General features: G+C 35.1%; 1 protein-coding gene across 32 annotated transcripts in view; it reads right to left on the minus strand.

The window, feature by feature from the left end:
• The window catches only part of ADGRL3 (adhesion G protein-coupled receptor L3), a 798,980-nt gene that overhangs the window by 302,628 nt on the left and 477,514 nt on the right, over window positions 1-18,838 (minus strand). For all 32 annotated transcript variants that reach the window (XM_070505775.1, XM_070505772.1, XM_070505777.1 and 29 more), the window contains one exon: window positions 257-1,057. In XM_070505775.1, coding sequence (XP_070361876.1) covers window positions 257-1,057 — 801 coding nt within the window. The remainder of the gene's footprint in view (window positions 1-256; window positions 1,058-18,838) is intronic.

Below are 18,838 nucleotides of genomic sequence, written 5' to 3' on the forward strand. Positions count from 1 at the left end.
TGATAATAAATATGCCATTCAAAGAAGAGATAAAGATTGGAAACTAGCTGCCCAAAGGAGAGTCAGTTTCTTCTACTTTTTAACAACTGAAAGTATTACGAGCAACATTTTTTTAGATGAAAAGACAATGAACAATTTTCAGGTACACAGGCCAGTAGGAAGGCCACAAAGAAAGTCTAATCAAAACATACAATAAACTTATTGAGAACAAACTGCAAATATTTCCCCCTGGAGTACCCTTAAAAGTCAAACTTACCTGATCTACTATCCAGAGGTCCAAAATCCAAAGAATATTTCACGACGTGATAGTTATTCCACACGTAAAGAAGGTTGTCCCTGGGGTTGTAATCCACAGCTGCTATGTACTGGTATGAATTGGGGAAGGGTACATCCACCAAACTATCCTTACTTTGGTCAGTGTTGTAAATGTAGTCAATCTTATTCCCTGTGGCCTCATTGTCATCATCCTCATATACAGACTTGACCACATACAGAATCCCACAAATCATAAATGCGTTGGAAGCTGACCTTTTATCATATGCAGTATCCCAAGTCCCTTCAATCCGTAGGGTGTAAGGGTTCAATTGACTAATGACAATTTTACCATTGTTTTGTTCTGTTGCATAGATTACCCATAGCCCATTCTCATCCACTGCCAGGTCTATGTCAGATTTGCCTCCCCATCGGTAAGGGGAGGTATCATGGTAATTGGCATTTGCTATGATAGCCTCTCCACTCTTTATCCTAGTCCGCAAATCAAACTTTACTATGTTCCTGGTGCGCTCTTTGTTGAAGAACAAAGCTCCATCATACACTACAAATCCTGTGCCATCCACCCTGTGAGGGAGCTTGTAGGTTGTAGTTGGCCTTCCAGCAATGAAGTCATCCTTGGATGAGTATTCGGTCAGGGTATCAGTTCTGTAGGGGGTCCAGGGCATATAATAAATCTTGTCAGAAGCCTGCAGAGGGTCTTTGCACCATGCCCCAGATTGGTGGTCGGACTCAAACAAATGTTCACTCTGGTATACTCCTTTTAGTAGTCCAGGACAAAGAAAAACTGTTGGAAGGGAAAAAGAGTTAAAATAATATATATATACATTAATTTTAATATTTTGTAATATATTCTTATTTTTCACCAAATGGAATGCAACTCTAACAAGAGATACCCACCACCACTTAATTATTTTGCTGCATTCTTCTGAGAACACAAAGTATAGTCTTCCACATTGATTTTGACTTTGGCTCAAAATCATTTTGATTTCATTTGCTGAAAAAATTTGGCCTTTTTATGAGTAGCTGTGCTTTCCTTTGGATTTTACCTTTTAATGATGTGTGACAATATTTTTGAATATATCTATACAGATGTGACATATGTCTATGTATATGATAGACATAATAGCAAATAAAAATGTTTATACACGATGTTTTTACGTATCTTATTTAGGAATTTTTAAAAACATTACTTTCACTCTACGATATTAGCTATTCAATAGTTATCATTAAGAAACAAATGGAAATCCAATAGTACTTAAAAAATAATAATAAAGGAAAAGAAAATCCCTGTAAAACAGGCCATTGAATCTTCTAGCCAAAAAGCCTTTAAAGCTGCTATAGCACACACAGAGCATGCAACCCACACAATTAAAAATGAGTGATGGATGGATACTGGAAGGAAAAAGAGAAAGGAAGAAAAAGAAAGGAAAGAAGGAATAAGGAAAGAAGAAAAGGTGAAAGGTTCCAGAGAAGAACCCAAGATCTAGATTTTAATCAGTTAAAAATGTCCTGTTAAATACAGTAGTATTGGAACTTAAAAACATGTACCTTTTACTGTTACATGAGAAGAGCATTAAAAAACAAGATTACTTGCTATAATATTTTGCTGCTCATACTTCAGAATGAAATGGGAAGGAATTATCTGATTCAGTTGATTTTTAGCATGATTCAGTAGCACGTTGTGTGAGTGGTGGTTAAGGATGCTTGGCTGATTCATTTGTAATGAAGGGGCTATAAAGCAATGTTTCCCAAAGTGTGGTCCTTGAAGCATCTAAATCAAGTGGTATACCGAGGTGTTACACAGAAAGAAAAAAGGATCCTTAGATCCTTAGATGTGTTTAAGAAAGATCATATTAATAGAATTGTGACAGAGATTCTAATAGCTTAGGTACATTAGTGAATCTTCAAGTCAGAAGTGGGAAGGTGAGCAAATTTCACAAACTAATTTGATCATGCAACCCTTTCTACAGAGTCTTTTTCAAGTGTAGTGTTCTGCTGAACCTGCTATGGGAAACACTGCTCTAATATTTTTGCAAAGCAAACATACTGAAAAATAATCATGCAGTCCACTGTTATGTTTGAAATGATTAGAAGTGTACTGGAGAAATTAGGAAATCACAAGGAATTTGGATGTTGACCCATATTTTAATGATTAAAACAGTATTCTCTTAATATTAGTCATTAGCTCTTTAACAGCAACTATAAGCCTAGATCCAATGGAAAACAATCTAAGATGAAACTCAGCTAGGATTTAGAGGTTATTAAAAAGGAAAGTACATTATTAAAATGCCCAAAGTTTTACTTTTGGAGAAATGAAAAGTTTGGGGGGAAAGTTGACTGTGAAAATCTTCCATAGCAAGGATAGAGGGCCATCCTCAATTTATACTCAATAACAAAATTGATGATTAGAAGAATTTCTCAGGGGGCCGGCCTGGTTGCACAGTGGTTAAGTGCACACATTCCGCTTCTCGGCGGCCCAGGGTTCGTTGGTTCGGATCCCGGGTGCTGACATGGCACCGCTTGGCAAAAGCCATGCTGTGGTAGGCGTCCCACATATAAAGTAGAGGAAGACGGACACGGATGTTAGCTCAGGGCCAGTCTTCCTCAGCAAAAAGAGGAGGATTGGCAGTAGTTAGCTCAGTGCTAACCTTCCTCAAAAAAAGGAAAATTTCTCAGGATTCTAATATGATAACTATAGTCATAAAGGATGGGTAGGCATTGCTGTCAATATTGTATATAAACTTTATGTTAGTGAATAATCAGCCCTTGGTTACTTAAGTAATTTATTTTAAGGTATTTCAGAAAACCATCTCCACCTTCACCCCCATTAGTTGAAAATTAAAGGAACAGGGGAAACCACACCAGAGCTATGGAAAATTATCTAGTATAGAAATAAAAAATCTAAAGCAATCACTCTCCATCACCATCTACAGGATTCCTGATTACTTAAAAATAAAGAGTAATAAAATACATGGTTGAAAATTTACACTATTAAACTGTTTTAGGACCAAAGGATCAAACCAGCACTGGTCAGTACAACAGATTAAGGTGAAGTTGAGCAGCAGAAGTAGTAAATAAATTTTCATAAAATAGATAAGAATTAATAACAAAATTATTTTAACTAAATGTTAAGCTGTTAAATAACTTAGCCTATAAATAGTATATAATTTATGAAAGGTATTTAATTACCTTTTTGTTCCACTTCTATTGGAGAGAGAGAAGTAAAGAGAGAAAGGAGAAAAGAGAATAGATTAATGGTACGGTATTGGCCAAGCACTTTTTATTCACCTCTTGCAAACTGAAAGTAAATAATTTATTTCACTCATACTTGCTTTATTGAAAATTATGTTTTTTTACAAACCCATTCTTCCAGTAAAATTATTTTTAAAAAGCAATATTATAAGCTTAAAAATACAGTACAAACTTGGAAAAAGTAAGGCAAAAGTTAATCAAGCTAAGATTGAATAAACATACCATTCCAAACTACAGACATAGGAAATACAATATTCATAATAAGAACACCAATATTTCCATTTGAAAGGCAGGTAGGTAATCAGAAAGCTTTCCAATAATTTGGCTAGTTTCATTTATAAAGTATTCTGCTTTATACCACTATTTAATGTAATAGTCTTGCTTTTTACCCATCTCAAGAACTCATCTCTTCAGAAGAAACTACTCTGCAACTCATTTCCCAAGGCCTAAGGTTTTCCATAGCTTGTCAGTCTTATGAGAAATGTACCTCATGAGGCTACACATTAACAGAGACTGCTCTCTCCCTGAATAAATGGATTTGCAATCCTTATTGAAGAAACTTCTCTTCCTCCTACTCATCAATATTTTATATTATTGTGGAAAAATACTTTCAGAAAAATCTGTATTAGAAGGCTGATACAAATAATGAGCCACCTGTTCTGGCCTTTTCTGAAATTCTTAACTGAGTCTTTCAACATACTCTTGTGAGAATAAACCGAGATCCTCAAACATGTTACGGCTATGGATCTCTCAGATTAGAATCCATTATTATTTTTAAGGTACTGATAAATACAAGTCAGGGAAAATTCTGGGAAATTCTAACATATTCACAAAACTCATCAAGCAGCATCTTCTTTATCTTATAAACAATTGTCTCATCAGAGACAATTTGCCCAGATCACAACAAGAAAAAAAAGGCACCAATCAAAAAAATAAAAGAGAGAGGAAGAGTCAGGGAAGAATGTGTTCATAACGTAAGCTTAACACAGCCTGCAAGTGCTGTAAATGTAAGATAATTTCAGTGGAAGGGGTAAACTGACATATTAGGCACAATAAATAAATTTAAAACTCTCGGCAAGTTTCAAAACAAGGGGGAAATGTTGTGTTGGGTAATTACATTTCAGTGAGATTTCTGGGCTTTGACCTAAGCTCATGTCTTCAATTACTGTCAAAATCATATTCATTTCTCTCCTTTGAATTCTTTGAAACCTGAATATCAGGATGTGTTAGAAGACAAAATTGGTATATATCAAAAATTATGCTTAGGAAGCTGCAAATGGGATTACCTTTTTTAGATTCCTTATCTCACTAGTTTACAAATCTTACTTTTAACACTTGTTTCCAGGGCTCTTTTAAAAACTATTATACTGTTCTAATTTATCATTATCTTCAATCTTTATCAAGTACCTGCAGAGTTCCCTGGACTGTATGCCTCATTCTAGGTCAGTTAAAAGCTATACCTAAGAGATGCACTTCATGCCATGACTAGAGTACTAACAACCCTTTGTTCAGACTGACACCTAGAAGAAGCAATTAACTAAACACCTTAAAAAATCATTTAATCAATAGTCACAAAAGTTTGGACTTGAGGCCCATTACAGTGAAGGTAGAGGTTGAGAGTAGGAAGTCATACTAAAGTTGACATTTTTCAATGATTAGCCTACAAAGAAATTTCTAGAACTAATTTTATTCCTTGAAATAGCTCTAACCATATCTCCTTTTGAAAATTATATATGAGGTATTATATTTTACAACATCAAATGTACACTCAGACAACTTTAGTCTTATTTCCCATAAAACTCCTAGGTAGTCTCATACTTATGGGCAAATAACCTAACTTCTTGATGACTTGTATTTCTCTCTTTAAAAAATACTTAATGAGGAAGATGGAATATGTGATAAAAAGCATTGATAAGGTATTTATTACATTCTGTAAGCACTGTCTTATACCTTAATGGACATTTTTATTTTTTAAAGGACTTTTACCTCTATTTTCTCAATTGTCATTAGGTAAAAATTTTGCTTTTAATTCTCTAGTCCTGGTCTCATTTCAGAGAAATTAGCCTCAGCTGTAGCACAAGTAAAGCTTGCCTCCGTTACTTGCTGGTTACTCAAAATTAAGATTTATTAGGCAGTTCTACTTTGGAGAAAATTATTATGGTCTTGGCTATGTCATGACTGGCTGTAGCTCATTTATCATTTATTTGCTATTTTCAAGACTGAAATAAAATAATTCCATAATTTAAGTTGAAATAAGCACACACAAATCATATTCCCATAACAAAAACTGGCAAGGCAAACGTAATTTGTCATTGAAAAGCTCAGTAACATTTAGGATTAGCCAGTCATTGTCCATCATGTAATTCTGATTCTAGATGCTTCCCTCCTCTGAAACAAACAAACTGCATAGGTACAAGAAACATGCTTATTACTGTATCCTTCACATCCTCACAGTGCCTGGCACATAATAATTACTCAGTAAACCTGCTACTGAATTAATACATAATCCAAATAAAGGTGATTAATTCTGCTTCTTGAAATTTTAAGCATGCAGTAAAAAGAAAAAAGTGGTGAAATAGAATCTGCATTTACTGTATAGAATCATATGTGCAATGCATTATCTGCATCACGTCTTTAAATATTTCAATAGATGGAGAGGAAAATTAAATCTATGAGCAATTTCTATCTCCAACTCATTAAATGTAAAAATGTAGGGAAAAAAGGAAAAGAAGAAATAGTATGTGGATAGTCTTGAGGGTTATATTGGCAAGAAAAATTTGTTGCTATAAAACAGCCTCAGATGATCTAAAAACACAGGCCAAAAATACTCCCTCTCTCCTCTCTGTAATGAGATCATAAATAAATGAATTGTACGATGACAACTGTGCTAAGACTTCTTCAGGACCTCCTGTCTTTTAGTCTGGTCCAATATCCTGTATTCTGACATTAGAGCTGTCATTGTTCATTTCCAAACCTCTTTGGAACTAGTTTCTCTCCTTTTCTCTCCTCACTTTTAATCCCCAAACTATTTTTATTCTCCATTCAGCTTCTGTAAATATGTTTATATATTTCCTTAAAGTGATTTCATTGTTGTCCTTTGTCAAACTTAATGTCATAGGCTATATCCTGTGGTTAGAGTAAATGACAAATTCAAACTAAGGGTAATTTTATTCTGTATAAAAGGAATAAACAGGAAAAAAAGACTAGTAAATTTTCCTTTCCTTTGCCAACAGTTCATAAAATAGATATAATATATAGTCATGCTATTGTTTAGAAAAATAAGATGTCATTAGTTCTATCCATATCTGCACCATATGCAATACTTTTGAATTGCATTCTTTAATTAGAAAAGGTATGGATGAGAGAGCATATGCACACATTGCCAAGTTTTTTCAAATTGCATTGCAAATTACAATGAAGACATACAAATTACAATGAGAAATAAGTTGTTGCATGCCCAAAATTGTTAATGCCCAAACTAAGAACTACGAAACTGTACTTAATGTAGCTTAAATTTTCTTTTCTTTTAAACTATCAGACATGCAACACATTTTCTATCTACAATTTAAATGTTCTAAATGAGTAGAATGTATAATACACTGAGCCCTCTATATTTCCATAATATATAAATAAAAAGACATTTATGAGAAACATAAGATGGTTATAAGATATTAAATAATATATAAATAAATATTTGTTCATCAAAATATAGTAGTATTTTAGACAATTATTTTCTTGGTTACATTTGGCTTAGACTACTAAAATACATTTTGGTACCCTTATCACAGACCAGCAGGGCAGTAAGGAAGATGGCAGAAAGGCAAACTAAGCAAATAAGAAAAAAATCAGTCTTGGATGCAAATTTGCTGGTGCATCATCCACAAAGTCATCTATAAGTGGATAATCAAAAGTTCAAAATAATACTTTATACTTGTATAGCACTTTATAATGTAACAAAATGTTTTCGCATGAATCACTTAATTCTTCAAACAGCACTATGACGTGGTATTTATTATTCCCATATCAGAGATGAGTCAATTGAAACTCAAAAGGTAAAGGGATTTGACCAAGATTAACACTGGCAGGTGGCAGAATCCTGTCATTTGTCTAATATCAAACACTGGTCTCACTACATGTAAACTCAGTGAAACAGTGTTTGTTGTGTTCCCGCTCTCCATTTCATTTCTGTCACTACCTCTACATGGAAGTGCACGTTAGAGGACATAAATAACGCAAACGGAATCTCCCCAAGGGCAGGCACCATGTCTGTTATAAGAACTAATATTCACTAAGCATGTACCATGTGCCACAAGTTGCACTACAGTTTTGCATACAATTCGAATTTATTCATCTCACAGCAATCTTAAGAGGTAGATATTGTCATTATCTTAACTCTTCAAATGGGGAAACAGGTACAAAGACCCATGGCTCTTTGGTTAATAAGTGGTAGAGCTGGAATTCAAATTCAAGTTTTGATCTTATTCCTTATTGTATCTCCAATGCCCAGCATAAAGAAAGAGCTCAATTAATATTTCTTACGCCTCTACCCAATGATGAATTGCACTGTGGTATTTTCAAAAAAATGACTGAATGTCATACTTCTCAGTGCTATCAAGCCTGAGACTAGTGATGCAAAGCATCTCTCCAGAATAGAAAATATAATAGGAAAAAAAAAACGGATTTCTCATTTCTTGGCCAAGGAAACAAGATATTTCTTATCACCAGAAACAAACCTGTGCTGAATACCTCATGTCCTGTTAATTCTTATTATTGTGAAACAGAGAAAATTCTCTCTTCTTTCATTTCACATCCACCAAGAAAATACAGAAGCACTTCAGTAGAAAGAAATAAAAAGATCTGTGAAGTTCATTATTTTTTTGATATATTGCATATCAAAAATTCTGACAGACATCTGTCTCTTTCAGTAAATAAAGGGCTAATGCTCTATTTAATGAAAGACAGGGATAATCTCTGCAGCTCAGCTTCTAAATTACGTTTTTCAAATAATACTCGTGCATCAGTGAATAAAAGTGTCGCTCAAGCACCTTGTATTACAATAGCTTTATGTAATGTGTTTCCAAAATTATCACCTCCTGACGAATTTCATGCTGGAGTACGGAGCTCGAAAATGTCAATAATTCATAAAATGCTTTCACTAGCCACATTCCAATTTAAACACTTAAATACAATATCCATAGATGCTGCAGAAACTGAGACTCCCTCTTGTTTTGTATTAGCTTTCCATCCCATTGATGGGTCTGCAGAATCTTTCAAACTGTTAATTTAGCCTTTTTAAAAGAAAATGTGCTATTAGCAGACTTTTGAGAATCTGTTGTTAATAGCTTCTAGTAAAAATAATAATTCTTCAAAGTTATCATTAGTAACACAAAGTCAACATTCCATTTGGTTCATCAAGGAGGCTCCCTTGTCATAATGATTTGTCACCACTATGTAACAACCACATGGCATTTAGAGTTGCTAAACAACAAAAAAAGGCAGAGTCTCCTCAGAGTCTGTAAGTGTATATATGCTTATATGAGATTCACTGAATTCATTTGTTATGTGCAGGATCCTTAGAGCTATAAATACAGAGATAAGCAATGATAATTATAATATCTAACAGTTACTGAACATGTACTATGTGAGTAGCTATCTTGTGGATCATTTTATTTAATCCTCTCAGAAACTCTGTGAATTAGTGGTACTATTATGAATTTGTTACGGAGGAGGAACTGATCTCTGCCTTAGGGAAGCTTACAATCTAATAATTGGTGATTTCTAATACACTTATTTACCAACAATAAGCTATTTTAAGATGCTTCCAAAGGAACCTGTGTAAAATGATTAAAAACAGACAAGAATAGAAGTGAATGGCAGAGAGAGAAGGAATTAAGAGAAGCTTAAGTTAGAAACACAAGGCACAAGCGTTTGACTAAAATCAAACTTCTTGTGGAAAATGTCATCTATTTGTTTCTCAAAATGAATCTAGATCTAATCCCAGATTTATCAAATACTTTATAATTAATATTCCCAGAGTTTGGGGCATAAAGGTTTTTTTAGATATTTAGTTCCACCTGATATTTTACAAATAAGAAAAATGATGCCAGAGAATTAAGAGATTAGCCCCAAATCATGGTTTACTTTTTAATTCTTAATAGTATTAAAAAGTTATTAAGTAACGCAATATTTTTTGATATACTTAACAATTTTATGTATTGTGAGGGCAGGAGTGGCTATCCTAAGTTTATTGACGAGAAAAACAGAAGCTGAAAGAAGTCGTTACCTTATTCTGACAAACATCGCTCTTTCAGTCTTTGCCAGAGCTCTTAAGATCTTGCGAATTAATCTTGGAATTGAAAGTTATCTTCATCACTTGGTGCCAGAGAATCGGACAAAAAACCCACAGATTTAGGATTTAGGAAGGAAAAATCCCAACATTTTGAGGAATAGCTTAGGAATCTGAAGAGTTACTAAATACTTACACATTTTGTAGAAGTCTTCCAGATAACCCCTAACAACCTGGGACTGGATTCACTATCCAGGGAGCAGAAAATATTTTGTATTTGTAATAACATAGTAATAACAAGATTAATAGTACCAATATGATTTCTAGTACTGAAAACAAAATCAAACAAAATTAATTTCAGAATTCATTAGTAAAAAATACATGCCAAATATGTCCTTAAAATGTCAACTGAATCCCTTGAAAGGTAGATTTAAGATCCCTACTCATTCAGTTTTTTGGGGGTTTGGTAAAATTGAGATGCTGATACCAATTCATCTAGAAAAAAATTCCAGGTCTTTAGTTTTATTACTGTCATTTGCCAAAATGTGTTTCTTATATATTTTTCTAATTTTATGTCTTACTGATCCTATGTTAACCACATTCTTCACAATGGTTTATCCCTTTTTACTTCATATACTCCACACTATATATATTTCTCAACTTTTGCTCATTCTATTGCCCCTATTAAGAATGCCTCACACGTCTTATCTCCCAGTTAAGCCAAACTCTATCTTTAGGTTTTCATGAATACTACTTTATTTACCAGCCCCACATCAAATAACTGTATAATTTCAACATAGTTTGAGGCAGAGAGGGGTTTTCAATAATGTTCTAGTCCAGGGACTGGTAAACTTTCTCTGCAAAGGGCCAGATAATAAATAACTTAGGTTTTGTGAGCCACGTACAGTCCAAGTCACACAATCCTTGTCTTCTTTTCTTTTTTACAACCTTTAAAAAATGTAAAAGACATTCTAAGCTCACGGCCAGTACAGAAGCAACCAGCTAGATGTTTATCCTGTTGCTATCATTTGACACTATCTATCTATTCTAGTTCATTTCACTTATGTTGTCTCATTTACTACCCTCTTAGTACTTGGTACTTTTACCTTCTCACTATCCTTCTTCTGGAAGCACTTGGAGGTTCTTTTTTTTTTTTTTTTAAGATTGGCACCTGAGCTAACAACTGCTGCCAATCTTTTTTTTTCCTGCTTTTTCTCCCCAAATCCCCCAAGTATATAGTTGTATATATTTTAGTTGTGGGTCCTTCTAGTTGTAGTACATGGGACGCTGCCTTAACGTGGCCTGATGAGTGGTGCCATGTGGTCCCAGGATCAGATCCGGCAAAACCCTGGGCCACCGCAGCAGAGCGCTCGAACTTAACCACTCGGCCACAGGGCCTGCCCCTTGGAGGTTCTTAAAGGCAGAAAACCCTGTATCACTCACCCAGGAATTGTCAGGCTCTATTTCAATGTCCTGTTATAACTGTTGGTCAATAAATGTTGGCACTGACATGTTTTTAAAATCTCGAACAAATGTCTCCAAATATGAATTCTGTATGGTTTGTGCAATGATATGAACAAAGGAGAAGGGGGTGAATCTTACAAATGACAAAGCACGTCTTTTACTTCTAAGTAGGCACATAAAATCCTCCTTAGGTAGTACTTCTTCTCTCTCTGTAATGGAGCCCATTATAGCTCTCTCTATCTTCTTATATAATTGTATATTGCAAATTAGTTATTCTAGAGTAAATCTCTAAGAAAGATTTTGTAATCTCTGTGGAATTTCTCCTTAATGATACTGAGACGTAAGTTATTTTTGGTCCCATTCATTTAGCATTTACACTATGACAGTCTATTTGCTGAATACTTTATTTATATAATTTTATTTAATCCTCATACAACAACCCTGTTGAGATTATTGCTACCAGTTACAGATAAGGGGACTGAGTCATATAACTAGCAATTGGTCAGTATGCAATTGGTTAATATGACCTAGACAGAGGTCATATAACTAGCAATCAGTACAGCTGGTATTTGAGCTTCAGAGCCGACACTCTTAACCTCTATGCTAAGCTCCCTGACAAAAAAGCAGGTGATGATGATGAAACTAATGAGGATAACTAATATCACCGAAGCGCTTACTACTTACTAGATGGTCTATAGTTTTAAACAGTTTACATGTACTATCCACTTAATAATCACAGTACCACTATAAAGTAGATAGCACAGTTATTTCAATATTACAAAGAAGGAAACTATGGTATGGATAGGTTAAATAAATAGTAAGTGGCAGTCCCAGGACCCAGTGCCAGGGCTGTCACCAGAACCCAAGTGCTAAACCACAATTTCAAATGCAAGCTACTTTTGTTGAATAATTCCATTGACTGAGGGAGGAAATAGAGTTCTCTTCTCAGTTACCCCTATTACTTTTCTAAATGCCAGCAGTGCTTTATCCACTAAGTTATATTTATCAAGTAGAGAAAATGATCTGATGGCCTGCTCTCAATGAAAATATCTGATTGTGATTTCAACAAATAAAAATTTTTTTAAGTTAGTATTAATAACTAGTAATAACTTATGTTGAAAAAAGCATTACACTGATTTTTGTTAAAGAATCTCTTCTCAGAGCCATCTGTTTAAGATCTCTTTTCAGACAAGAGGCTTTCTTTGGATACTTTTTAGGGCAGTGTCACATTCCAGACTCACAAGGCACATGCCACCTGTAAAGTGAGGAGACTGCATTTGACTTAAATCAATAATGTCTGACGGAGGTGAAAGAAATGCAGGGACAGCAAGAATTAAATACACCGAAAAAAGAAGGTGGTATACATAAAACTATTTGCTACTTTTTTCCCTACTTGAAGGAAAAACACGTTTTATTAATTATGCATCTTAGAGTAAACTGTAGAAGTAGCAGTTTTCTCATGGGAGTCTCCTGTTTCTCCTTTAATTCTTCTATGTCCATCATAGTGTGTCTCTGATAATTCAGTAGCAAGATGCCATTGGCCTAGCCAAACATAGTTAATTGGATGGTGAATAGTTTCTACTTATTTCCCACTCGTAGTTGAAAGCATTCATAATGGAGTTTAGTTCTGCAGTGTTATAATATCTGACACAAGAAGTTCATGCTCCTAAGAATGGGACCATATTCTTCCCTATCTCTTTTCCTTATGAGTTTATCTTCTTCCTCTGAGAGACAGCAACAGAGGGAATAAATACACCTTAAAAGATGGTTGTAAACTAGTTACGTCAGATTTGAGAAAGGAAATAATAAGCAGACAGCCCTTCAAATGTATATAATGTGGTACAATATCCAAAGCTGAGATACTAAATTTAAAATTAAATTAAAACAAATGACATAAAGCATGCTTTCTCTCTCACTCTTCATAATACTCAGCCAACATCTGCTCAGTAATTCACTAAATGCACTTTTTGTTTCAGTGAAATGTGTCAAATTAGAGGAAAAGCAAGTTTTAGAGAATGAAACAAGCGATCACATTATTTTTTGCTCTATTGGACCACTGGTAACATATTTCACAGTCTATTTAAACTAACTAGCCCCCAACTGTTTGTCTGTTTGTTTTTCCTTAAAAGCTATCCGTAGAAGGGTCATAAAAATGAATTTGCTGGTTAGAGCACTGAGGAAGGAAATATCAACATTATAACATTATTCGGTGTATTTTTTTCATATTATCCTTTTCTCCCTTAATCCACCCAGTACATAGCTGTATATTTTAGTTGCGGGTCATACTAGTTGTGGCATGTGGGAAGCCACCTCAACATGGCCTGATGAGTGGTGCCATGTCCACACTCAGGATCTGAACCCTGGGCCACCGAAGCGGAGCGTGAGAACTTAACCACTCGGCCATGGGGCCGGCCCCTATTTTTTCACTTTTTAATGAAATAAAATAAACTTTCTTATAGACCAAAAAAAAACACAATTGATATTTAGTAAACTGACAGTAGATAGTATTTATTAAATTTTTAATTTCATGTTTACAGGTGCAACAGTAAGTACTATATAAATATTATTATTACATCTACCACAAAAGGTGATTTTTGAAAAAATACAACATTAAAGAAACAATAAAGTTCAAATAGAAACTATATTTTTTCAGGAACCCTTATATTATGACACACTTTATAATATACTAGAAAGTTAGACATATATGTTCAAAGACTCTCTCCATTTTATTCACTGCTGTGTCCCAGCACCTAGAACAGTGCCTGGAATACAGAAGCTACTCAGCAAATATTTTAAATTTGTTAAATCCGTATAAGGGAACTCTGTCTTAGATGCTCTTGAATAACTGGTATAACTTTACTCATATTACCAAAGGCAAAATAAAAGGAAGAAAATTAAAAATAAAATGTGTATATGGATTGCTATGCTGAAGTAAATATCTTCTGAGCATGACCTTCAGTTAATAATTATAATAAATATTATGGAATGAAATGAAATCAGAAGACCTCTGAGAAGAAGGACTCCGTGTGGTTAACCGGGACCTAAAAACAAAATGGAGTCAAGTGGCCAGGACAGGACCAGGATGCAGTCACCTATTCTGTTCTCGGAAAAACCACAGAATTCACTCCCAAGCTTTGACTCTGCCCAAGTTCCTACTTTTACAAAAGTCCCTAACAGCCACCTGGACCTAACCAATAAAACTGTGACCTGCACCAACCAATCAGGACTAAGCATGTTTGCATCCCTCATTTGCATAAGCAGACCAGAGGGGGAACCTGGGCCTGAACCTTTTTTCTATAAGATAGTCCCCTGCCTTTGTTCTCCCGAGAGTTTGCTGCTGAAGGCTGACTCCCCTGTTCGCAGACTGGATGAGCAAGAAAGCTTTCCTAAGTAAATTCCTGTATTCCAGAAACTTTTGCTGACAGTATATAATTACCAAAAAACCCTCCAAAAAACTACTCTGTTCCATTATGCTCCATTTTAAAATAATGAACACTGAAAACAAAATAACTTGCATTTTGGGGTATTTTCAAACACAAATAGATAAGTGCAGAATATTGAAACAACAAGTATTTATAGCAACGATAGCCAACAGCTATTTAATGTTTACTATGTGGAAACCCTTATTATTAACTCATTTAATTATCAAAACTACTATCTAAAGTAAACATATAATCACCATTTCACAGATGAAGAAAGTGTGAGGCAGAGAAATCAAGTTACTTGCTTAAGGTCACAACTCTAGTAAGAAACAGAACTAAGAGTGGGAAAAAAGACAATCTGGCTCCAAGGTTGATGCTCATCAGATGGTCTACATAGTCTCCCAAGAAGATTACTGATCAGCTTATACTGACTAATTTTCCTCACGCAGAAAATGAAGTAACACAACAGTTTGATGGCCTGTTTCAAATGTCGATAAATTTGACAAATAGATTCAAATGTATGATGTTTTGAATGAAACCTCAAGTTGTGAATTTTAGCTGATTTGCCACTTTTATAAAAACTATGTGGTCTATAGAATCTGGTATCAACTTCCAAATAAATGACATATCCATTTGGAAATAGAGTGAGGAGGTAAGTTTTAGATGTCTTAGATTTCTCAGGTTGATATTTTCTAATGACAATGACATCTTAACTCACAAATCTTCTCTGACCATTAGTTCACTTATCATGCATGTAGCATGGTTCATCAGACCACAGTGAGCTTCTGTGCTCTCCCGTGCCCACCAATTTTAGAGAAGAGGAGAGATCTGTGATGAAAAATTATAGCTCCTTAGCAATGACAGTAAAAATCAAATGCTTATACTACGAAAGGAGGAACAGAGCATAAAATTCTGGTGTGCAGCAGTGCTATGAGAATGGGTTTTCCTTCTCTTTGAAATCAAGTATAGTTTCTTCTCCCCTGTAAAACTGATGTCTTAAAATCACGTCTAAGTTAAGTTTACGCATTTGGAGGAATCGCAGTCTTTTATGAATCTACCCCCTCAGCTTAGTAAACTATATATTGTCTATTTGAATTCAGGGCCATTAAATTCTTGCAGAGTGTTTACTGCACTATGCATATTATGGGTCCTGTCACTGAACAGTGCCCTCTTCCTGTTTTATAGCTAATGTAGCATTTTTCCATGGCATCAGTAGATTAAAACATTTACCACTAGAAAAAGTATGTGAAAATGGAGCAAGCTCATTTTGCTACAAGCTAACTCAATAAATCTGTCTAGTTTACTGATGTTCACTTTCATTTAAAATCAGCACATATCTATCTTGCAAACTTCAAGAAGGCAGAGAAAGAGGTTATTTTTCTTTTTTTGCCCCAACAGCAATGCTACTTTGTTAATATTAACAAACGGCAGTTTAATAGGATATATATATTTCTGATACGTGCTTGGGATTATTTAGAAAAGGGCCCATGAGGGGTATATTAAGACTTTAAAAGATTCTATCTATTGTTTCTAGAGCCATACAAGTCTTTTGATACCGAGAGAGGAAAGATAGCTTAAGTTAATTGGTTGAATTTTATGTTAGTTTGATGCATTTCTTAAATTTACCACCAGAAAAAATGGGTCATTAACAAACGTAGGTTTTTTCCATTTGGAGAAATAGAATAAAATAAAAGCAAATTTATTCCTATATTCTAAATGGATAATTGAGGGATAAACGAAATGTTGGTAATAGTCAGTACTTCTCTTGACAGTATTTCAGAGGAAAAGATTTTTTATCTTGATGACAGACAAATTCTACCTTTTTTCAGTCCCTTACTCCCACACAAGATGGTAGTGGCTATGGCTTATTATAATTGATCCCCTACAGCCATCTGACCAATTGAATAGGTGCTCAGAGATAACACAACCTGCTCTCTCCCACTCCTATGTGACAATCACTTTATCCTTGGGTATGACAATACAATGGAAGAAAAATATTGATGTTTATTAAACCAGATCATGCCCACAGCTGTCAAAAAGCTATACTACATCTTTTACACACCTACCGTGAGTACAAAATATTTCTCGGTAGATATATGCCAGAATTTTTATTATGACACATTTGATTTTACTTCTGACAAGCTGTATGTGAATGAATATCTTGCTTTCATTTTTATATACTATTTTCTTGAACATAAACTTCCCTTTTTACAAAAGAAAAAGCAAGTTGGTTATAGGGTCACTCTCTCCTAAACCATTTCTATTGGATTGAAACACAATGATTCTCTTATATCTGTGCCCTTGAACATACGATGTATCACCTAATACTGACTTCCACAATTTCCAATACATTCATCTAAGATTAGGTGAAATCCCACCTCTTCTATAAAGTTTTCAACCAATTCTAACGTGAACCACAGCTTTCAGGAAAGCCTGCTTTTGAAAGATAAGCCTTAAGAAGAAAGTTTTGCCGAAACTGATCACCTTGGGAGATGTGGAGTAAGATATCACTCCAATCAGTATGTTAACAAGAAATTCATCAATCAGGAGAATGCCCAAAAGGAGATGATTCTCTACAATATCGGCCAACTGTTTCAAACGTGTAAATCTTAGTTCAGCAACAAGATTACAGCTGTTCTCCAAGAAGGCAGATCATATATTAAATGTTAAAAGAGATGGTAAGGTGATTAACATTTTGTCAAATCAGATCTACAAAATGCTATGTAATATTTTCATAATAACAATAAATAATTAAATAATTTTTGGTAAATACTTATTGGTTGATGATGCCCACAAATGTTCTGAGTTACTCAAACATAATAAATCCAAATGTTCCTATGTGGTATAGTGTCCTAATTTAGGATCACCAGAAAGTAGAGCCTGAGACAAGGACTTTGACACAGGTAGTTTATTGGGAGATGATCTCAGGAAACAAGTGGGAACGAACAGGGAGGGAGAGACAGAAAAGGAAGAGAAGCCACAATATATGTTGTAATTGAAGTTGCCGCTGTTGGTAAGGAGGACCAAATTCTGCCCAGATTTCTGAGATATATAGAGTTGGAGTGGGGCCGGCTCCATGGCCGAGCAGTTAAGTTCGCGCGTTCCGCTGCGGTGGCCCAGGGTTCGGATCCTGGGCGCGGACATGGCACTGCTCGTCAGGCCACCTTGAGGCGGCATCCCACATCCCACAACTAGAAGGACCTGGAACTAAGATATATACAACTATGTACGGGGAGTTTGGGAAGATAAAGCAGGAAAAAAAAAAAAAAATTGGGGTAATGTTTCAGGCCCTTCCTCCCCAGTGGCTGAAGACAATTTCGCCAACATGAACTCCCCTGCATACTAGCAGATGGCTATGTGTCAGCCAAGCAAGTTACTGGCCTTGGGAAAAGCCGTTTAGCAGAATGTGAAATGCATTTAGGATGAGAACTGGGTAAATGAGGGAGGCCTGAGTTCCCACAAAACAATTCACTTTAGGGTTGGGTAAAATCAGAGTTGAGCCAAGGGGATACTATATACATATATACCAGAGGCATCTGCTAAGATGTGTGTGTGTGCATGTGTGTGTGTGAGCTCACATAAACAAAACAGCACCTAGACCATAATCTTTAACTTCTATTTTCTCATAATACTGGGTTTTACATTTATTTAGCAGTCACTTCAATTTTGGATACTGCAAAGGATATTGATGATCTCATAGTTTTTTACATGGCAATTTTTCTTCACTCTTTCTCCACTAGAAAACCATTTTTTCTTTTACTACTGTAATATTCCTAGCTGATTTTTGTAACATCCTTTCCAGCTACATGAAGCTGAGAGTGAAAAGTTCAGAAAAGAACTATAGTCAGAGGTCTAAAATTTACACATTCCACAGACCTCCTGCTGGAGGCACAGAAAGGGGAAAAGCAGAACTTGTTGTGGCTGATTCTGTCTATTGTCATGTCAATCTTGGGAATGGAGACCGAGAAAGATAAATCACTTAGATCACGCCTCCTGAGTTCACAAGCAGCTGAGACCCAGCTAGTGAGAGGCACTTTGACAGGGGGAATATTTCTTTTTCCCTACTTTATTTTATGATATGATAACATTCATTTAAATTTAGCCCTTGGACAGCCCTTCCTATTTTGATAAGACAAAAACA

The sequence above is a fragment of the Equus asinus genome, chromosome 3 (assembly GCF_041296235.1).
Source record: "Equus asinus isolate D_3611 breed Donkey chromosome 3, EquAss-T2T_v2, whole genome shotgun sequence".
Taxonomy (NCBI): domain Eukaryota; kingdom Metazoa; phylum Chordata; class Mammalia; order Perissodactyla; family Equidae; genus Equus; species Equus asinus.